Below are 23,678 nucleotides of genomic sequence, written 5' to 3'. Positions count from 1 at the left end.
ATTCTGTAAGTAGGATTCAAACCAGTTTAGTACTGAGCCAGAAAGGCCAACCCAGTTTTCCAATCGGTCTAGTAATATTTCATGGTTGACCGTGTCAAATGCAGCACTGAGATCAAGTAATACTAAGACAGAAATTTTGCCACTATCTGTGCTAAGGTGGATGTCATTAAAGACTTTGACAAGAGCCGTCTCAGTGCTGTGGTGTGGTCGGAAACCCGACTGAAAGGTATCAAAACTGTTGTTTAGTGACAAGAAATGGGTGAGTTGTTGAAAAAACGCTTTTTCAATGATTTTACGTAAAAATGGAAGGTTTGATATTGGCCTATAGCTGCTCATTAGTGATGTGTCTAGATTGTTCTTTTTTAAGAGTGGCTTGATTACTGCAGTTTTCAGGGCCTGTGGAAAGATTCCTGAAAGAAGAGACATGTTCACAATCTGTAGAAGATCAGAAGCCAAACAATTTGAAACATTTTTGAAAACACCTGTTGGTAGAATATCAAGGCAACATGAGGAGGATTTCAGATGTTGTATGGTTGACCGTTTGAAATTTTGTCATACTGGAACTAGTTTTGCTTGAACACCGTGACAACACATATCCTGTACTTGATATGGAGGCACTGACTGTTTGTCTAATCTTCTGAATTTTTTCTTTGAAGAAGGAGGCAAACTCATTGCAGGCCTTGGTAGATAACAGTTCAGATGCTAGTGGTACTGGAGGGTTTGTTAATCTATCGACAGTAGCAAACAAAGCGCGTGAATTATTATTGTTTTTAGAGATAATATCAGAGAAGAAGGACCGCCTTGCATTCCTTAGTTCCAAATTATAAATGCGAAGTCTCTCTTTATAGGAGTTATAATGGACCAGGAGATTAGTTTTTCGCCACTTTCGTTCAGCTTTCCTACACTCTCTTTTTTCTGTTCTCACCAGTAGGTTATTTCTCCATGGAGATCTTTTCTTACCAGAGACAATTTTTACCTTTTTACCATAGTGATATACCGTTTTCTGATTTTCTTTGTTTGGACACTTTTGGGCACAGAGATAGTGCCACTGAAAAAAACACAGGAATGATCAGAGAGAGCAACGTCAGTCACCACAACCTTGGGAATGTGCAGACCCTTGGAGACTATCAGGTCCAAAGTGTGCCCCTTATTGTGCGTGGGCTCCGTCACATGCTGAGTCAGTCCATAGTTCTCAAAAACACAACACAGTTCTTTGCTCCCCCTGCCCTGGGGGTTGTCAACATGAATGTTAAAATCACCCGCAACGATTACACAATCAAAATTTATGAAGACTATAGACAGCAGTTCAGTGAAGTCATCAATGAAGGTTGCACAATATTTACGTGGCCTGTTGATATTTAGAAATATCGCTTGAGGGGAAGATCTTAATTGAAGAGCAACATATTCAAAAGAAGCAAAATTTCCATAACATATTTGCGTACAGTGAAAGGAGTCATTAAACAAAATGGCAACTCCACCTCCTTTCTTATTCACTCTATTCTCGCTCATAAAACTGAAGTTAGGGGGAGCTGTCTCAATAAGAACAGCAGCGCTGTTATTATGGTCTAACCAGGTTTCAGTTAAAAACATAAAATCTAGATTGTGTTTGATAATAAAATCATTGATTAAAAATGATTTTCCTGCCATAGACCTGCCGTTTAGTAAGGCTAGTGTTAGTGTGTTTTCATTTTTTGCGACAGGCTGTAGCTGACGAGGAATGGATGCTAAATTTGCTAAGTTTGCAGTTAAGTGCTTATTCACCATTCTTTTTCTATTACCTATCACAACATAAATTGAGGAAGAATTTAATCCACAGGGCCCGGGCTTGTCTTGGAAAGAGTCATGAGTGTCACTAGGCCTGCAGCCTGGACCCGGCACATATCAGTTAATGCTTGTTGAATTTTGCACACAAGCGTCCTTGTCAGTCTGGGGGGAAAGAGTTTGCTTACATCCTGGCATTGGTGCCTGGCGTTTTGGGTTAAACGATGGGGGAGGAAAGGGGTGTATATTTGGTTCCAACAACAACCAGCTGTTTCATCGGGTCAGTGAACTCCAACATGTGCATAGGGGAATGAGGGGAAAGGGTGAGTGGAGACAGCGATGGATCCTCATAGGGTTCGGTGTTGGTAAAGGGGTTTGAGGGGTGCTGAATGGGTGAATCCTCATAGGGTTCGGTGTTGGAATAGGGGAGTTGAGGTTTCATGTCTCTACTCTGTGGACTCCCATGGTCAGATCTTTGCACAGGTGGGGGCTGTGGTGGATCCCTGCCGCACTTTGTTGTGTCTTCCTCTTGTTTTGATTCGTAAGTAGAAAGTAGAGTAGATTGGAGATGAACAGCTTTACTCCTGGCTTGTTAAGGAAAAGTCCATCTGCTTTAAAAAGATGTTTGCGCTCCCAGAAAATGTTAAAATTGTCAATGAACTGCAGAGAATGGACGGTACATTCAGTTGAAAGCCATTTGTTTAGTGCCAACAGTCGGCTGAATCTCTCAGCTCCTCTTCTCACTGGCGGTATAGGGCCACTGATAAACACATCTGCGTTTAGAGAGCCGATTGTGTCCAGCAGTTCCCTGAAGTCCAGTTTCTGCAGTTCAGACTGTTGCTTTACAACATCATGTGACCCTATATGCAGAATAATGTTCTTCACAGTTGGGTGTGCTGCCACGATATCTGGGATTCTTTGGGTCAAATCAGACACCGTGTCTTTGGGAAAACAGAGTACTTTGATGTTTTTACTGTTTTTTAAATCTTTTACAGCAGAGTCACCCACAATCAGGGTTTGAGGCCCAGTTGTTAGCTTTTTGCTTTGAATTGCTCTCAGTCCTTACCCTGCTGTGTGGCGATGAGACGCAGTCCTTGTCATCAGATGGCTGTCCAGCGTCCTGCAGCAGAGGAGCAAATCTGTTACCCAGGCACACCAGGTTGTTGGGGGGGGCATTTTGTTGCTAAATTTCCCTTTTGCAGCTGTCCACTTCTGTGTCCTACTCCCGGATGATAGTGCAGGCCAGCCAGTCATATCACAAATCTCAGGGCGCTGTGTCCTGCCCGTTAGTCGTCCTCCCATTTCCCAAGAGAATGATTTAGTTTTAGGCTTCGCACCAGAAGAGTTCCAGGGAGGACTACCACTTGTTGATTTAGTACTCGTTTCACAGCCCTCCTGTTTCTTTGTAGTCTTGTTGGAGCTAATTAGCCGTGTGTTAGATTGGACTTTGTCCATTGTTTTGGGTCCATGGTAAAGTGGTGTCATTTCCACAAGATCCGTTCACTTCCACGTTCACTTCTAATCGGTGAACCTTTGTTTCCAGAAGGGCAATCTTCTGAAGGAGTTTGTAGTAATCATCCACGGAGAAAAGAGGCATCTTGCTGCTAATTAGCTTTAGCTACAGTCACTGTAGGATATGCTTGATCTAATGTTAGGCCACGCTCAAGCACAAAAATGTTAAAATATGGCAATAGCCTACTATGTCTACAAAATAAGAATATTCCAGTGATTTATAAGTATCCTAGAGCCGCTGCTCATAGTTTCTCTCAGAGGAAAAGCAAGATTATCAGCAAAAATATGCAAGCAGAGGCAGGAGCAAGAAGCAAAGCGTCTGCACTGTAAGAAGCAGGAAGAAGAAGAAGTATTTACTCTTTAAATTTAGCACAAGTAGATGCAAACATTGATGAAACTCTCAGAAGCATTTTCTGGGGTCAAGGTGTTTTATCTCCCCGTTAGTTAAGTAGCTCCTCTTATATCCTCACTTGTCTTATACAACCTTCGGTCTATAAGAGCTGTGTGACTGAAAGCTCTCATCTTTCTCAGGCAGCTCAAATACATTTGGTTCCTTCTTAAGCTAAAAGAGAGTGAAGGTCCGTCCTACACAGGGAAGATATGACAGATGCAGATATGACAGATCGTGATGAAGTCAAAAAACATTCCCGCTACTGCAACTGCTTTTGGCTGGATTCAGGTTAAAAGAAAAAGGCCCTCATTGTGCTAGAAAGCTAAAAGCCTAAAGGGCTTGCTTTAGCTGTTACACCTGGTGTGTGTACAAAATAACTGACTGTCCAACACACCAAAATCACATCACGAACATAAAAACCTCCCAAATCCATGCTATATTTCTACTGCTTTTTACAATTTTTTTTAAAAGATGCATACTTAAAATTCTTTTGACATTCAAATCAACACTGAAGGACTTGTGTGATAAAAAAACAACCTGATGTCACACTGCTCCACTGCTCATTTGTGGAAATTCTCTGTCAGCTAGCACAGTTCAAGGCCGCAATGAAAGTGTTTTACGCTGCAGTTTCTCTAATGGGTGCTAGATCTATAGAGACTGAATTGATGTAAGTGCAAGTTTGGGCTGTGTTTATTGATGATGATGCACGGCTTACACAATCATCACCTGGAATGGTCTCATTCTTCTTCTGGCATGAGAGCTCAGTAGGTACATTTCAATCATGCGCTTGTCTGAAAGTTCATAAATAATTTATGTAGTGTCACTGTATAGAAATACCAATGGCAAAAGTAAAAGAGGGAAAAAGAAGAAGGCGAGGAAAGGAAGTTTTTCCTCTTTTTCTAAGTCAAACTAATATTTGTAGTCTTCTTTTTCCATCAGTGTTGTTTTACAGTAATAGTATTACTTGTGCTGTAAGATGACAGAGAAATTTAAAGGAAAGTAACAATGTTTATGACTTATATTGTTGTGTAAATTGAGGTTGGTTTAAATTGCTTTGAAGGGGGTTAGAAATGGCAGGACTCATTTGTATATTAATTAATTGCCAAAATTGTGTATCTTTTGAATTGTTGTTTGTATTTTGGGAGTCAAAACCACAAACCTAAATGAAAGAAATACTAATGGCTTAACAAGATAACATGTTTTTTCTGTTGCTAATGCCACCTGTGAAAAACTACTTTCTTGTTAAATCAAATATTTTAGGGATGGCCTCGGTCTTGCTGAAATCTGGAGCTATGATGATATTTATAGCATATGCACAAGTATAGTTACTCCAAAACAAAACATACGTATGTAGGCATGCTGGAATGGGTTGAGGCATCAAGGCCTGGTCCCACCAGAAAGTGGCACAGTAAGCTTCGCCTGTGCATCCTCGCAGAACAGGCAGTGTTAGAAGCTCACCAACATAGGAACTACTGAAGTTGGTGATGTCTGGCGAGCTAACGGCTAACATGCTAACCAGCCGGGAACAAGCTGCCAGTCAAAAACAGGACAATAACTTCAGGCAGTTTATTCAAGAGACGTGTGTCCCACTGACTCCTGTCTCATAACAAACCATTCCTCTTTAATGTAGCAGTTTAAACTCTGACAGAGCAGAGTCCAATAAAAGTGTATGGTACAACACAGTCAATAAGACACTTCTTTAAACATCAGCCTGTTTACAGAATATGGTCGCTATTGGTAAATTTGTGTGTCACAGTTTAAAGAAGTTGAATTTCAAGTGAAACGTTTTGTAAATTTATGTTGCCCCCCCTCCTGCAAGCAAATCCACCAGAATGAGCAGAAGTCTAACAGGTGATCGCTTCAATTGTAGTTTTAAGTTCAGGAAGTAGATGTAGATAAAGTGCAGTGACATTATGAGAACATCTGGATGAACAAGGGCTGCACACATCCACACGGGTGAGAGTTATTTTGGATGATTAAACTCTTCTAAAGCTAAAAGGAGAATGGGGCTGTCCTGGAAATTACCAGGATTTAGACCATCATGAGACATTACAGTAAAACAAGGAGAAGAACAAAAGGTATTCAATTTATACCAACATATCAGAGGCAGGCAACACTGGCTGGTTGATTTTAGCAGTCAAGTGTAAACATCATATGACATCAGTTAAAATTACACACTGAATGACACTTTCTTTGCATGTCTTAAAATCAAGGCAGTGAAGTGCTCTTACCTGCCGGTAATCAGGAGGAAGAGGGTGAGGATGATAAGGAGGGTAAAGCCACCAACTGCTGCCGTAATGATCACCAACACCTGACCTTGGTCAGAAGCTATGTCTGATGCTGAAGGTGGCGGAGAATGCAGGATAGTTAGAATGAAGGTAACACATTGGGCAGGATGAGGCCGAGAAGATGTGGAACAGAAGGCAAAGAAGAGGAAGGACCAGAAAAAAGAGGGAAAAGGTAGAACGAAAAATGTGGAACAGAAAGAGGATGAGTAGGAGAAGTTGAATGTAAAGAGCAGGTACGGGTGATGAAAGCAGGGAGGAGAGAAAAGGCAGGGTAAAGTGAGAAAGAGCACATTTTCATCAGTACATACATCTTCAATATTCCTCTCCATCAATGCACCACACATAGACCATGTATACCATGATATTACAGAGAGATGTTTGATCAGCTCTTTTTTGTGCAAAAAACCCTCCATTAGCTTTTGCACTGGAATGATTCATATGCCTGCTGCTGTTTAATTAATATTATTCATTCATGAAATTGTGATTTAGTCCATAATCATTTGGTTAAATTGATCCCATTTGATATTCATGATTTTCTCTTTTCTGTGTCTTGTCACAAGGCTAACGAATTCCAGATAATTGAAAGATGATTGCTATTACCAAACTTATTTCTATAATATTTCACGCTTAATGAATATGAATTAGAGATCAGGGTGCGTGGTCGCTAGCCCAAAGCATGTGGCTCATGTGGGTTTACAGAGTATGTGGGTGTTAAGTCACAAGCATGTACTGTATGTGTGCACAAGGTATCAAAAATGTGTGTGTGTATGTGTGTTTGGCTGGATGAAAGTAATTACACTCAGACCACTCAGCGGGAGGGAGAGTGAAAGTGGCGCTGGCCAGATCACATGAGAATATTCTCCCAGACATCAGCTTCACGCACTCGTCACTAACTAAGCAGATGTGTTGGACTGATGCTTCTGCAATGAGTGTGTGTTTGCGTTTCTGTGTGTGTGTGTGTGTGTGTGTGTATTGGGGGGGGGAGGGGGGGGAAGGTGAGGGATGAGAAAAACAGATGACTGAAAAGAGGTAAATAAAAACAAGAGAGAAAGAGAGAGGCGGAAATGACAGACGGATGCACAGAAAGATGGAAAAACAAGCACATGAGACAGTGACTGACATGGAGAAGGAGAGCGACAGGGGCCAAATCTGCTTTCTCTTTTAGATAAAAGGCCAGGCAATACAAAGGCTTGGCTTAGCACCGTCTGATCCACAGATAAAGCTTTGGAAGGGAGAGTGCCACTGTGAAGCCAAATCACCCTCAACAATACCTGAACCAACATAAAAGGGCAGCTGGACCTATCTATTTTATGAGTAGACACACAAAAAACATTGATTCAAAATACAAAGAACATCAAGGCTATGTTGTCAGACTCCCTTGTCGATTGTATTTAATTCTTCAATTGTCTTAGCAAGTGATATCCTGACATTAAGGGGTTTAGGGTTGGTGATTGCAACCAATAGGGAATTCCAGCTGTAGGGAGACCAAATGATCTGGCCGCAATGCAGGTGAATTGTAAGCAATCATTTAAAGGAGCAGTGTGCAGGATTTAGTGGGATCTTCAAGCAGAAGTGGAATGTAATATTCTTATTTATGTTTTCATCAGTATACAATCCCCTGAAACTAAGAATTGTGTTTTCTTCAGCTTGAATGAGCCTTCTATATCTACTTAGGAAGCAGGGCGTCTTCCACCGAGCCTGCCATGTTGTCACTATTACATATGTGATTTACACAAATTAAAATCATTGAGTATTTTTTTCCTAAATAAAAATTGTCTAAAATATTTTATTGAAAATGAAACATTTGACAGGCTTGTTATTGGGAAAACACTGACACTCCTTTTTAATATAACTTTAAATTGACTAAAGGTTAAAGACAAAAAATGTGTGCAACAAGCACACCAAAAATGTAAATTTACACTTCAACTGTACAACCATGCTATAGTTCATAGAATAATCTCTCAATGGTCCCACCTTAAGTATAATACGTAATTAATAAGTAATAAGTAATACATAGTATTTTTATACTGTGGTAAAAAACGGTGCAGGTTAAGAACAACACATAAACAAATCAAAAGGACTAGGCCTGTAATATGGGTTGGAAAATGATCAGCATGATCTGAGTGGTGATGCCGAAGTGGATAAGACACAGGCCTTTGGTGTGGGAGACCCAGGATTGATTCCCACTGCGATACATCAACCAAGTCTTTCCCTGAGCAAGACCCTTAACCCCTAGGTGCTCCAGAGGCAAGCGACCTCTGACATGTATAGCAATTGTAATAAAAAGCATCACCTAAAGGACATGTAATAGGATGTTGATGTGAGTGCAAACACTTCAATTCAAACAAAGTGGATCTGTTGTCAGGATTGAGACATGCCAGTGTAATGCTACAGGAATTGTGATTTTGTGATTGCATACGTATGTTTACTTTCTTCCTGGGTACATTTTATGGGATCTCACGAAGAACTTGTTGGAATCCTACAAAGGATGCTCCTGTTGGTGGGCTCATATCTGCTTATAAGCTGCTGCTGTGCTCTTTGTGCAGGCTGCCCTGAGCGTTGCTCCAGGCTGCAGTATGTGAACTTCATCTGAACCCAAACTGCTTTGACTTTATATTACATGCCTCATATAGTCTTCTCGTTTACAGTTTGGTCGACACAAACCCTAAAAAAGTCTGCAGTCATAGACAAAATGACAAAAAAGGTCCAAAAAAGTTGCAGAAATGCTGGAAAAAAGTGACAAAAACATTGCAGAAAGCGCCACAAACATTGGAAAAAGGGACAAAAACTTTAAAAAAGTGGCAAAAATATGTGATGTAGACTTATGATGGCTGGCCCTTTCACTAGCATCATCCCAACCTGACACTAAGAGGGAGATGTTTTGATTGCTGTCATCACTGTATATGATGTCTGCATCATTTACATGATTTTACTTCACCTTAAAAACTCAATATCAACGAGAAAAAATGCTCTTTCACCCCCTGACCAAACACAAATTTAACGTTTATGATGAACCCCACATCAAAGACATAATTTTATTACAGAAGGGGTGAGGCACAGGAACATGCTTTGGACTATTTACTATATCTTGTCATTTTACTGTGAAAAGAAACCCACACACACACACAAAGACAGATGCATCCCAACCCAGTAATAAGTGCTGTAGATGGTCTCAGGTACTCACAGTCTCCTGTAGTTTTGTATTCATATTTAGGGGTGTAGGAACTGTATCCAGCTGGTGAGTGGGTGCGAACACAGAAGACATACCAGGTGGCTGGTTTTAAACCTGAGATGATCACACTGGGAGCCTTGGTACGTGTCGACGAGTAGCTCAACTGCTCGTGTTCCTGTGGGAGAGAGTGAAAGATGAACCAAATAATCTACTGAATTAAGAACAGGTTTCCACCAACAATTATCTAATGACTGACAGTCAGATTTACCTCATTTTATACTCACAATATGTGTGTAATTACCGTCAGCTTTACTTTGGCAGCTGCTGACTGCACAACCAGTGACAAGGGGTGTGTTGGAAATTGCATACTAACGTACTGCATGCTGCCTACTAAATTAATGAAAGTCTGACCCGGCCAGCCGCTCTCACATCTCCAAAAATATCAATAAACTGACCAAATATTGGGAATCTAAATGGTACCTTTCTTGCCTGAAAAAACATTAAAACTTGATAAAGTGACATATTAGTAGCTTTCAGCCTGGGTAAAAATCTCCAGTGTTGCACAATAAGATAACGTCTCTTATTAACAAAAATCCTTGCTAACCTAGCATACATATGGGAATTTCTCACATCCACATCCTTTGCAGTGGGAAAATACTCCATTCTCAAGTCAAACTTTACGTCATACTTAGTACAAATAGTACTCAGTGTGAATACTACTAACGTTGGGTCCATTCGCTAGTATGCAAATGGACCCAAGGACTGCCTTTAAACTTGATCACTTTAGTGAACAAAACATAGGCAATAAACAAGTTTTTCAAATAAACTTTTTATGAAACTAACAGTTCCTATAGTTGTACTGCATAGATATCATTGTCTTTTAAAATAATTTTAGGATCATTATTATGCAGAGAGAGCATAAATGAATTGTCTATTCAGCTTAAAAAGGGTTATAATTTGTCCGTGGGTGCACATTTGGAGTGCTTTATCATCATATAATGGCTACTATAGACTGTATTTGTGCCTTGGGACACTTTGGCTTGGGCCCTTCTTTTGACTGGTAAGATGAGAGCACCTTACGTAGTTGTTATTAAAGCTCAGCCCAACTCTTGCCGCTCATACTCTTTTCTTGTTCCTAACTATTACAGAGATTGCTGTGCTGCACTAGGATGACACACACATTGGCACTCGCCCCAAATAGCTGATGCTGTGGAGCTTAATTTTTCACGCGCCACTTTCCTGTATTTGGACATCAAGGATAAGAAATTTTAGTGGGATAAATCCCAGGTCAATAGTGTTTAATGTGACAGTTTATATCAGCGGATTAAATTGCTGCCTCAGGATGTTAAGTTAGAAATGGAAAATACTTCAGGCAGAAATTTGTCTTTTGCATGTGCAAAGAGTGCAATTAAAATAAGCACATTAAAAGCCATCATGTTACATCCAGACAGGACACATAAAACTCCCAAAAATCTATACATATTAAAAACTACATTTAAAGGAGCATCAGGAACTAAATAAAAAATATGAAGTGCTGTGTGCTGAGGTAGTAAGCTGGATTCAAAAAATGGGTTCTCCTAACTGATTAAGATATTGTGTGGCAACAGAGACAAACACTTTCTATAGATATTCTTCTTTGCACAGGGGACTCTGACCCCGATTTGAGTGAGATTGTGCCACTTTCGACTGCTTTGCCATGGTGATGGAAGAGTGAGGTTTGTTTGCAACCTAAGTGGTTGAAACAGGACACAATGTCAAAAGTGAGTATAGTATGAAGACTGACTAATCTAAGGCATAAATGTTCTCGTTTAACTATGAAGACAACTGTAGATGTTCTTATAAATTATGAATTGAGGACCTTAATCAAATTGTCCACACTTGCATACTCATTTTTTACTTGAGATCTCTAAATTCTGGCTAAATAAATTGCTACAAATATGTCTCTGACCTTAACAAGGATCAAGTCTATACCTACAGACTGCCCTACAATTTTAGGCTGGAGCTGGACAAACCTTCTCATAATATTTGATCTCGTAGTCGAGGATGAGCATTGCTGTTTGTTCGGGCTGCTGCCAGGAGAGAGCAATACTGTTAGGAGAGGCCCAGTCCTTCTTCAAAGATCCAACCAGAGATGGACCTGTATGGTTTGAATACACAATGCACAGCTTCAGCTTCAATGTCTTTACCATAAAATCATAAGAATTGAATGAATACAACAAAGGTTGGCACATTTTTACACACTTGAACTTCAAGCAGATTTGAATTCAAAACGTATTTTACATGAATGCACGGCTCTCCTCCAATCATTCAGCCCCTCTAACTGTTTTTACACAAAGACTTTAAGGAAGTGATATTAAGAATACCATAAAAACCAAATAAGTTTGTGTGTGCTACCTAATTCTACATGGAAAATACTGAAGTCCCCAGGCTCCCAGGTAGACCGGTAAGTGTGTGCTGGATGTAGCTCTGTAATTTCAAGGTGACAATGTGGTTATGTGGCATGCGCTGTAACCCCTACCGTTTGCTACCAACGTGCTCAAGTTTATCTCATTCTAAAGAAACACAAGAAAAAATATGGGACAAAGAAAACAATTGAAGGTCAAGATGCCAATAGGATGATTCACTTTTGTGTACTGTGTGGTTTATGTTGCAGGTTGCTGGCATGGTCCATAGATAATGGATTACACTAAAATCACGTAAAGCATTGAGTTAATCTAAGTTAACGTGTTGTTCCTCTATTGTCTAATACCTTGGTTTAGGACCAAATACTTGTAAAACGTATGACATCCCTTTTAACCTCAGGTGTAGGTTTGCGCTAATTAACAAGTGTTAGCATTGTAATTTAATCTGCAGTACAATGATGACCCATGTTCATTCAACATATTCTTCTAAAGATCATCATGCTAACATTGTGACTGTAAGCATGTTGCAGTGCAGCCTCAAAGAACTCTTTGCATGCTCTAAGGGCCGGCTACACACTAGCTGTGTCTTGCAGAAACATGTCTGAAACTGGCGCTGCTGCTGCTAGGTGTAGCCTACAGGTAGGGCTATCTCGGGACATAGCGCAGACGGATTCAAATGATGAAAAACGGGTTAACATAAATATAGGCTACTGATTTGAATAAAACAAGACAAACGGCAAATATAAATAAATATAAATACGGCAAAAAATATGACGGGCAAAATAGGTTACAGAACGTTTTGTTCTTTATGTGCAATAGGCTATTTAAAAATCGTTATATATACTGTATATGCACATATTTACATTTATATCTGCATTTATGTCAATAAACATATAAACATCTTTTCGTATTCTATTTTCCCTGGAAACGCTTCCAACATGCTTGAGTGTCGTGAGAAAAATGGGCATTGGTTCCATTTCCAGTATGCACACGTTTTGGGCATGGCTCCAGTCACGCGTGACACATGCATATTACGCAGGCAGTGTGTAAGCGCTAACCTGTTAACATGGGAGCCAAAATAAAAACGCCAAGCAGCTGACACGCTTGTGCGACTGATTCACAGTGTAGCCGGCCTTATGGAGAACCAACTGTCTTCAGAACACCATTGGTTTGATGAGAATGTGCACTGAATACAGAGTGAGGAGTTTTTCTATGATGCAGCCAGCTAACAATGAGGAAGTATAGCAGAAGAAGGAATCCAATGGTAGACAACGCATGTGCAGCATACACAGATGAACACCTGTCCACCTTGTCAGCAATAATTACCACATATCCATGCTGACACTCAATTATTGTATTTAAAAATAGGTTGTGGTCTATTCAAGTCGCTAGGGAAAGAAGAAGAAAAAAACACCCACACAGCTATTCCCTTGTCCCATAAGATCATCCTGTTTTAATTGAAAATAAGTTGAGGAAGCTACATTTTCTTTTCTTGGACTGAATTGCATTGGCTTTGCTCTATAAATTTCTGCTGGGTAAATAATTACATTGAGCTCCCAAGAGAGGTCAGCAGATGTAACTGCCCTGAGAGCGATTATTGTATATTATATATCATCTGATGTTACAGAACCGACTCATTATGTGGATATAAATTGTCGGCCTGCTTTTCCCGTGTGTATTCAAAGTAAAATGATGCCACTGACACTATTTTTTTTGCATTTATTCTACAGTGTGTGCCTTGGGGAGGTGTTTGCAGTTCTCACTTTGTCTAAGGCTGTGTATTAGAAGAAGCATGATGGGGGTTTAAGGTTTGGGGGTTTGTGGAGGAGAATCTTGGGGTTAGTGGTTGGGGGCTTGATGACATGAGAGCTGTGGGCTGTAGGGGTTTGAGCTTGTTAGTTTGAGACCTACTGCTACTAATCTGATGGAAAGCACACACACCTCTGTTCCCTTCATCCCTCTCTTACTTGCTTGTCTCTATTCCTCACCACCTGCTTTTTTTTGTCTGTTTGCTCTCCATCTGCAGTTGGCTTTATCTCTTCATATCCTCCTACATGGTTTCAACTCTCTGTCCTCTGCTCCTTCTTTTACTTTCCCACCTCCCTAAGAGTATGAATACATTTAATATTGGTATATTATAGAGTAGGAACTCAAAAGGGTGAAGAGTTTGAACTTGGTTGGAAGGAAATAGGAGACTTGGAGATTTAAGTATAACCTTAAAACGATATTTTGAAGAGGAAGCGCAAAAATATGGGGCGTCGTTTAATAAATCTTTAAATAATGTTTAAAAAACTGGTATGAAATTTTGAGGGTCACTTTCTTGCAGATTTACAACAATATTTGTCAACTTGGAAATATTTTAAATATTTAAATCCAAATATTAAATGTTACACCTAAATGTTAAATGTTAAATCTAAATAGAAATCTAAACGTTAAATCTAAATATTAAATCTAAATCTAAATGTTAACTCTAAATCTAAATCTAAATGTTAAATCTAAACTTTAAATCTAAATGTTAAATCTAAATGTGTAATCTAAATCTAAATGTTAAATCTAAATGTTAAATCTAAATGTTAAATCTAAATCTGAATCCAAATGTTTCGGGTGAAACTAAATATTTAGCTAAAATGCAAATGATATGCCGGTAACCGGAAGTAACAAAATAATAGCTTGAGGAGGTCAGTGTATGTTTAGCGTTATATTGTCAAATAACGAATAAAAATCCTCTCACCCGGGGCTCACTTTAACTGATCTGTCACGTTCGCTTGCATTAAGGTCAGCCAGAGCCTATCCCCGCCCGCCCCCGGCAAGGTACGGTAAGCTAACGCCGGCCATGGTCACTCTGCAAAATATCCAATGAATCAGCGTTAGCCAAGAACATCGGCAAAGCCGTCCTGGTGGCTATGCAACCTTATTCAACAGCAAGAGGCTCAGGGCCACCGCAGGCCACCTAGGTAAGTATGTTTTCCAAATCACGTAGCTAGCATTGTATTGTTGTCAATTGTTGCTAACTTAACTAAACTAGCTAACGGTAGCTAGCCAGTAGAGATTTGCTACTACCTTGACAACAATACAATGCCAGCTACGTGCTATTTAACAGTTGGATTTAACTATTTAAAATATTTCCAAGTTGACAAAAATTGTTGTAAATGTGCAAGAAAGTGATCCTCAAAATTTCATACCAGCTTTTTAAACATTATATAAAGCTAAAGTGACAAAAATGTTATTTTCAGCGTGAGCCGCTTTACAAACGGCACCCCATACAGAAATGCTCAAATTCTGTGGATAAAAGTTCAGCCACAAAAAGGACACAGAAATGGTTATTCAAAGACATATTGCCTTCCGTGGTGCTGTGGTTCTAATATCATAATAACATTTTATATTCTCATGTGGCGTTGTGATTGTATTATTTTCTAAAATGTGAAAACATGAATTTGCAAAAGAGGGATATACAAACATCTCTCATTTCACGGGAATACTTCACAACCATGTTTTTCACATGCCTAACTTCTGACTGTGATAACAAATGATTTAACCATGCAGTTAGTTAAGCAACCAACAACTCAGGTCAATAATTTTAACTCGATCAAAACCATAAACTGCATCGAATCATGATGATGGATGAAATAGGGCTGGAGGGGGTTCTTGTACAGTACTGTGCAGGATACAGCACATTTACATTAAATGCATTTTAATGCTTGAGTTCTTCTTAATAACCACTAACTTAATAGCCATTGAACATTTAGAAAGTTAGTCTAAAATGTTAGCAGAAGTAGAAGGATATATCATGCGTGATGGAAAATGGCTAATATTAGCATAATCAGCTAGCATGTTGGGGATTACTGTGCATGTGTGTTTTTGTCTTAAAAAGAATATGGTGCACCCCGAGTAGAAAACAAACAGCCCAGCAACACAATAAGCCAACGCTGCTGACATCGTACGTGTTATTATTACATCTCTCACTTCTCATATGCCCATTTCACTTAGAGCTTGCTTGTATCCTCTGCTCCGTCTCTCCTCAGTGGCAGAGTAAATTCACCTCAGGGGGATTTTATCTGATCTAACTCTGTTTAATGAACCAATCTGTTGAAGCTGTGACGTTGCAAGGCTTTCCGCACGGCTTAGGCCAGCTGGGTACAACAGTGGCGGCAGGGCGGTGTGGTTGGCGGCAAGAATCATGCAGTGGAGGCATCAAACTAAGACACAGCAAGATGGTTGGCATCTGCGGTTAGCATATTGGCCCCTGATAGGGAACTATAAACAAAGGCTAAATACAATCTCTATCTGACTCAAAGATTTAAATCAGCCTCCCACCGCAAGGCACTGCACACGAGTTGTGCAAGCAAACAAGGGAACACAGAGTGCAGGAAGCAAATGCACAAAACACGTGTGCACACACACAACTAGTTGAGAGCTGACGCATGTAAAAAAAATAATAGCCAGTGGATAGCAAATGTACTTGCACGTCATGTTAGAACTCCTCTTGACCCACCACCAAGAAATTCCTTCTCAATCACAAAACAATTCAGTTGCTTTAATTTTCATAAACCTAAAGAAAAAAATGTACAACCTTTTTTCTCAGGTAGAGTATGTTTCTATATTCCTTCCTGAGCTCACATTGTGGATATAATCTTATGTGATCTAGAAGCATTATGGGTTATTCACACTGGATGGGAGGAGTAATGTATGTAATGTGCTTTTGGACTAAACTTAGCGTTGAATATATTGTACATTTAATTTAATATTTAAATTGGTCTATTCAATGTTGTCAAGATGTAATGTAATTTATATTCACATAAATACAGTTTGAGGAGTAGAAGCCCTAAACCTGAATTGAGTATAAAACTACTTTGTTACTTTCTATTGTGGACGTATTTATCTAAGCCATCATCAAAAACCCATGGCAGACATCATGTGATAATTCTTACATCCATACATACACAAAATTTAAGACAAGGTAAAACAATAGAAACTACCGTGCCTGCTTGTGTGTGCAATGTGGTGGCATATTTTCAAAGGCTGGAGTGTGAAACACATCACTGTCTCCAGGCAAAGGCACAATACTTTGAGGTTACAGGACACGCAGCAACCGTCTTTAATGATTCTGTATGTGGGATATTAGAGCTGGAGCATGAGATCCGCCAGAGGAACTCAGGAGCATTGGAAAGTCATTAGAAACACCAGTCAATTATGATGCCCGATGAATGGATTTTCTAGTCAAGCGTAGTTAAGCTAAACATAAACTAATGGGGAGTCTTTAAATGAGCTTGACCTGCATATGATTTTAATTAGCTTTCCTGCCCTAAAGGCTTCCATTAAGTGTTTGAAAAAATCAATAGAGCTAGTATTGATGCTGTGCGAAAGCTTAAACGATGTCTTAACACTCCACTGATTCAGTGCTGATACAGAGATAAGGGCAAAAGAGAAACACGAACACAATATAGGTGCTCATGATTGCGTCATCGATATGTTTCCATTTTCTAGGTTTTTGGTTGTGTTTGTATTGCGGCTGATCCAAATTGCTCCTTCAGGTTGCATCTTCTAGGATGAATACATTTGAAATTTCCCAATCCGGGATCAATAAAGTCTATCTAATCTTGAATCAATAACTGGTACAAGCATGTGCATGCACATGTTGTACAAATTTTCAAGTTACCTAAATAGGATTTGATTCCAATTAGTTCAATTCAATACAACTCTGGAGCGCCACCTGCCTTGAACTCATGTATAAATCCACAGACAACACCGCAGAGACCTGACTGTAAAATAAACGGTTAGGTCTGATTATAGAGTATGAACAGTATGATTTGAATAGTTGTCTCATTAGCACGGCCCTCTGTGGTATCCACCTGAGAATCACATCTCCCTGCAATGTGTGGCTGTTTGTTAGGTTGTCAAGATGTGTGTTTAAGGAATAATTTGTCATTTCCAGCTTTCTTCCTAAAAGTTAGATGAGAAGATTGCTACCTATGACATTTCTGTGCATTTAGTACTGAGCGTGTCTTTAGAGAGTCAAATAAAATATCCGCCTTTGGACACAGCCTTTGTTATCACAGCTTTCATATTTGTGAGTATCCATTTCTCATACAGGGTTTCTTTTTATTTCACCGAGCGATTTCTGCTACGCTTGCCTTTTGCAGCAAGTTTACTTGGAGAACTTCTGATTCAGTCTTCAAAGATCATACTGGTCATTGCATAGCACCTGTACATGGTACATAATGCCTGCTTCTGAATCCATTCCACTCTGTACCCATGGTAGCTACACATTCCTTTCCTACAATCTCCATATAAAGTGTTGCAATTTGTTGGCCAATTGTCTACAGCAATCTCTCTCCCCACTGTGGTGATTTGGGCTTCTTTTTCTGGAAGCATATTGTCGCTGCCTGCAGTCTAAGAACGAGAATGGATGCAACCCCTATGACACTAAATAGCTGTCAACTGGATCTAAACTGGGACAGTTTCTTGTTCTACCTCGGTACACCTGCAATCCCCCCTGCTGTGGAGGCTGTCTTTGGTATGACAGTGGAAAAAAGCTTCCAAGACTTCTTTGCCCTATCCAGATGGTGGCTACAACAGTCACCTGCACCATTTATCATGTGTATCTGCTGAGTACGGGGAGTTAACAGGTAATTCAAATCATCAGTCACGCAACAAAAGCAGTGATCGGGGGGGTGGTGTGGAAAGGAGAAAAGGAAAGAGACCCTTCTGCGAGTTCGGAGCTATTTCCACCCTTTTGCTGTGGCTTTGAGTTGTGGTAGGAGAGTGAAGACTAAAAAAAAGGAGTAGAGAGAGTAACAAATAGAGGCAAGTCAAAGAAATCTAGTGAGACAAAGTCTTACTTTAGATAGTCTTTGACTTGCAAACAGCCTGTAACAGTTCAACCTTTGTCTTCTTATTGACTATCTTCACTACAGCATTGGAAGAAGGATTAAAAGACGGACAGACAGATACAAAGCAAAAATCTGTGTTGTTTATGTTGCGGAGGAGGTTTGTGTGCTGCCTAGCCTGTCTGACACTCTGAGGTCTTGTCTTTAATTGGGTCCCAGCTTCCCACTGATCCCTCTTGTTGCCACTTAATGGGGACGTGAAGAAGCAATGATGTGTAGGAAAGGACGCTGAAACCAGCCCTATACTGGCCCACCACAATCAATACTCATTTGGCCTCCACCTCTCTTTCCCCAAAAGTAATTAATGAGAAGAACGGAAGTATCTGGCCACTGACAGCTGATTTCCCTGCCGGTCCCTGTCCTTAACACCCTGTCCACTCCTCACTTTGCTACTTAAAAGATTTATTATGGTTGAAACTAAGCATTGGAAATTGGAAAGTGACACAGATATGGACAGACACGGATGTCAATGTGCATAATGTTCTTTTAGGATAAAAACCTACAAGAAGAGGTTTTTGTTTTTTTTGCCAGTTTAATGCCGTCACATAAAACATTTGCATTTGCGCTTCCATTTTCATTCTATAAAGATTTAAAGCAACACCAAAGATTCTTTTGTACCTTAAAATAATGTTTTCAAAATATTTTCAGTGGTTCATCAATTCGTAACAGGGTGAACGGCACTTCTACATTCACTTTGCGGCTCTCTATTGGCTGTACCTGCCTATAACCTCTAGGAGGACAGAAGAGGAAAAGCGCTTTGATGTGGCTTTAATTTGCAAAATGATAATGTGACCAAATTAATGGAGTAATTTGTGGAAGCATATAGGACCATCAATGAAAAAATTGGGGATAAACTAAGTCACACAACACAGGATTAGGCTAGAATCACGTTAATTCTTGTTCAATTCATGTATTAGTTTGAATTCTTTTAAACTTTAGTGAAAAGAAAATGCCAAAGTCCTAAACCAGCCTTTGGCTTTAATTGGTTCTACTAAAACATTTACTTAAGGTTTCACAATGATGTTGCACTTGATGGTGATGGCAATAGCAGTATGGTTTTGATGATTAAAATATGACTATGGGTTCAGTATCAAATTTACATCATTGAAATGCAGTTTCAGTTTGTTCCAACACATACAGGAACTGAAGTTGTAGTGAAAATAAATGCAAAAAAATCTTTGACTGGTTACACAAATGTAGTTAGCACTGCATATCCCGAAAAGAATAAAAACTCTGAGTAGCTTTAAAATCTCCTCTCCTCTCTGAATAGGAGTGCATGGGGAGAGAAGTGCCACTGCAGTGGAGGTACAGTATAAATAGCAGTTGACCCTCCGATAGCACCCAGAGCAGACTCACTGCAGCAGAAAACACAGCAGCCAGAGTGGCAATACGCTCTTTCCTATAGAGCTCATTTCAAGAAGAGCCAACCGTACACAATCGTGAATTCATAGTGAACCACCCTGGAGTTAAAATAGCTCACACAGGTGATGCTGTGTGAATAGGTCATGAAGGATTGCTTGAATACAGACGACAGTTTATACTTTAAAAGTACTCATAATGCACAAGGTGACAGTAATCGTGTTTAAGAATAATGCAATTCCCATTCGGGCCAATCACTTGCAACTTCTACAAAGTGTAAAAGGTCACAGTTTCATTTTTTTTTTTGGTACAGAGAAATTGCCATTTTCAGGAATGTTTCTAGTTCCTGTCAATATTTTCTTTTCTTAGTGTGGCACCTTAAAATTGATTGAGTACACAACAGTTTTTTATTCACTGGCACTTCCACATACCACCCAGCAAACGTGTTAAAAACTGACACTAAAGACAGCTAAATAATGTATACTGCGTTAATTCTGCAAAAACAATTTACATTCTGTTGTTATTACACACAGGCCTGAATTACACACATATGCTCATTACCTATACATGCACTAAAAGGAGAGATGTCAGAGTGAAGGGGAAAGGCGCCTTGCTCAAGAGCACCCTGGCAGTGCCCAGGAGGTGAACTAGAACCTCTCCAGCTACAAGTTCAGCACCATACTTTGACCCATATGGGGACTCGAACCCCATCAACACACCAATATTAACTCAATATTGAGTGAGGACAGTGCTTTAGGGCCCTGTTTACATGTACATAGTAATTTTGAAAAAACTGAGACATTTCCCTTTGTTTCTGCCCTTTGTTCACACGCAAACATCGAATTTGCGTCTGAAAACCAGTCTTTCTAAAAACTTAAGCCAGAGTGGAGATTTTGGAAATCTTTAGTTGGATGTGAACTGAGACAAACTGAGGTTTAGGCAGCCGAGGAAGTGAGGAAGAGAAGAGAGAGGAAGTGATTTTTTGCTGTTGTTGCTATTTTGGGGATTTTGATTGGCTTACGTGGCCATGAGCTTCTTGTTACACTGCCACCTACAGCTTTTGGCATGCTGTTATTTTTTTAAACGGAGAGGTTGAAATGTTCAAACTGTCAGACATGAGAAGAATGTACAAACAAATGCATTAGTAAACATGATGCGTTTCACAATAAGAGGTAAGCTTGTTTTAGGAAAGCTTGTCGAATGTTTGATGTCTCAATCTAAAAATGTGTACAGTGTACTCTAATACTGTGGAAATGGCGTATACACTACAAGACCTTAAGCTTAGTGTATCTTCACTGGTTACTAAAATGTATAAAGGTTTAGAGAGATCGAAGTTAGAGCTGCTGTCATTATAAATGGTTTTATGAAGTGAGGCTAATGCAAATTCATTTAAATGAACTGAAGCGAAAAAAGGCATTGGCAACTGATTTATCTAACTTTTAGAAGACAATGGGGCTGAATTCTTTAGAGGAAATTCAACCCGAAGATTGAAGAGGGGATTGAGGTGGGAGTTGAGAGAGAGAAAACTTCAGAGAACATCCATCAGGATTGCAGAACAATGAATCCAATCACTCTGCATTAATGAGCCAATGCTTAAAATAGTTTCCGTTGTGAGGTGAAGTCAAGGGAAATGATCTTTGCAGGGGGGAGAAGAAGCTTCCTGATAAAGTCTGGGCATAAATCATTTTGTGGAGTAGAAATAGCTAATCTCTTTTCCTTCAAACTCCCCACCTGCTCTGAACACTGCTGAATAGCGATGCTGGGGAATAGCTATTCTTAACAGTGAGTGGTGAATAGTTGACTTACTGTATGTCTGGAGTGCTCAGAGGAGCTGGCTGGAGATATATATGGCCACACACAACACTGTACATGCGGGCAACTCAATGACAGCCTTTAAAGCATAAAATAACAAAGGCTTGAAGGTATTTCTGAAATCCAGCCACTTTCCAGATGCTAAATGACTTATTAAGCAGAATTGTAGTGATAAAGATTGTAACGTGTTATTTACTATTTGTTATTTCTGTAGGAGCTCCATAGCATTTGAACTGAGCAGCAATGACTTCATTTTCTGCAAATGCATCATCAATACTTCTTTGTTTCAGACTAAAACATCTCAACAACTATTGACTGGATTGCCATCAAGATTGGTACAAATGTTCATGGTTAATTGCAATCACTTTAGTGATGACTTTTCCCTTAGTGCTTTTTATTTATGAAATGCTTAGGTGCATGACCAAAGACCTGCTAAACTAATCACATTTCCATTAACTTTGACTGGACTTGTAGTTTACTGCTAATTAGCACTAAACTACATTAATTTTTATTCTGTTGTGTGTCCATTATTTGGGTGATTTAATTCAGGTTTAAAAGTTTATTTCTTTGTAAACAGAACTGATAAGCGGGCCAGTAGGGCTTAATTGGCAGGCCGGAGTTGGTCCGTGGGCTGACAGATGAACGCTGCAGAGCAAACAAACAAACAAACGCATCCCTTTCCTTGAATAAATGTCCCTTTTTGAAATGATTCTTGTGCCTTTTTACATTGTACTAAAACATATTAATTACTTGGGGTTTCATGCTACTGATACTATATAATCCTTTATGCACGTCCCTAAAGTTTTGTGTCAAATATTTGACATTATCGCTAGCCCATCCTATGTGATGTCACCCATAATAAACCGGTGGGTATTAATATTCTGTAACCTGAACAAAAATAAACAGATGCAAGGCCAACATAGGCACAGCTCTCCTAACCGGGCCCAGCTGGGCTTAAATTACCCTCCTCACCTCATTTTCACCTCTTCCAGCCCTTTTCACATCTCTCTTTCTCATTGTCCTCCACAATAAGTATACCCAAATCCAAGTCTGTCTAATGCATAACAGACTCATTATTACATTTCTATATCAATCCACCTTTTCTACCCGAAAGCAGAATATGCCAAAGTTCAGATATTTAGTATTTATGACAATAACATCTTGTATTCCAATTGTTTGACTCCATCTCTGTTGTTTTTCTCTACAAACTGAACAGGTCTAAGTTTATGTATGTATCTATGTATGTATGTATGTATGTATGTATGTATCTCTGTATGTATGTATGTATGTATGTATGTATGTATGTATGTATGTACACCCCTGCTAAAGTTGATTAAAAAGAAGAATAAAAAAACCTTTGGGAAATTAATGTTAATGCCATAATTAAAAATATTAAGGAAACTCTAACCTTTCAAGGATCCCAATTTTCTTCGTGAATGAATAATGTATTAATAAATTAATAAATACATTTTCTTCCTTAAAATACAGAGGGCATAACTATACACACCCCTATGTTAAATTCCCATAGAGGCAGGCATTACTAATAAAGTTCCCTTGGCCTTTGGAATTAAAATAACCCCATATCATCACATACCCTTCACCATACCTGGAGATTGGAATAATTTTATTTCAGTTAGCCTAATAGCTGGTTTGATTTGCCTTGAGAGATGATCTTTTGGAAAGTTCCCTATCTCTATGTATTGTTAACAGTATGTGATGATATGGAGTTATTTTAATTCCAAAGGCCAAGGAATTCTATTTATGTATGTAGGTACAGTATGTATGTATGTTCGTACGTACAGTAAGTACAGTATGTATGAATGTTTGTATGTACAGTGGGTACAGTATGTACATTGAGGAAAATAAGTATTTAAACACCCTGCTATTTAGCAAGTTGTCCCACTTAGAAATCATGGAGAGGTCTGAAATTGTCATCGTAGGTGCATGTCCACTGTGAGAGACACAATCTAAAACAAAAAATCCAGAAATCACAATGTATGGTCTTTTAACTATTTATTTGTACACTCACCGGCCACTTTATTAGGTACCCCATGCTAGTAACGGGTTGGACCCCCTTTTGCCTTCAGAACTGCC

At 39.4% G+C, this 23,678-nt stretch overlaps 1 protein-coding gene across 1 annotated transcript in view; it reads right to left on the bottom strand.

Annotated features, from left to right (window-relative positions):
• epha6 (eph receptor A6) overlaps positions 1–23,678 on the bottom strand; it is a 179,543-nt gene that overhangs the window by 28,459 nt on the left and 127,406 nt on the right. The window contains exons 6-8 of the mRNA XM_034885345.1: positions 11,137–11,261; positions 9,137–9,299; positions 5,896–6,004 (exon numbers count right to left, since the gene is read on the bottom strand). Coding sequence (XP_034741236.1) covers positions 5,896–6,004; positions 9,137–9,299; positions 11,137–11,261 — 397 coding nt within the window. The remainder of the gene's footprint in view (positions 1–5,895; positions 6,005–9,136; positions 9,300–11,136; positions 11,262–23,678) is intronic.

The sequence above is a fragment of the Etheostoma cragini genome, chromosome 11, assembly GCF_013103735.1.
Source record: "Etheostoma cragini isolate CJK2018 chromosome 11, CSU_Ecrag_1.0, whole genome shotgun sequence".
NCBI classification, from domain to species: domain Eukaryota; kingdom Metazoa; phylum Chordata; class Actinopteri; order Perciformes; family Percidae; genus Etheostoma; species Etheostoma cragini.
This window is presented reverse-complemented; position numbering and strand designations above follow the sequence as displayed.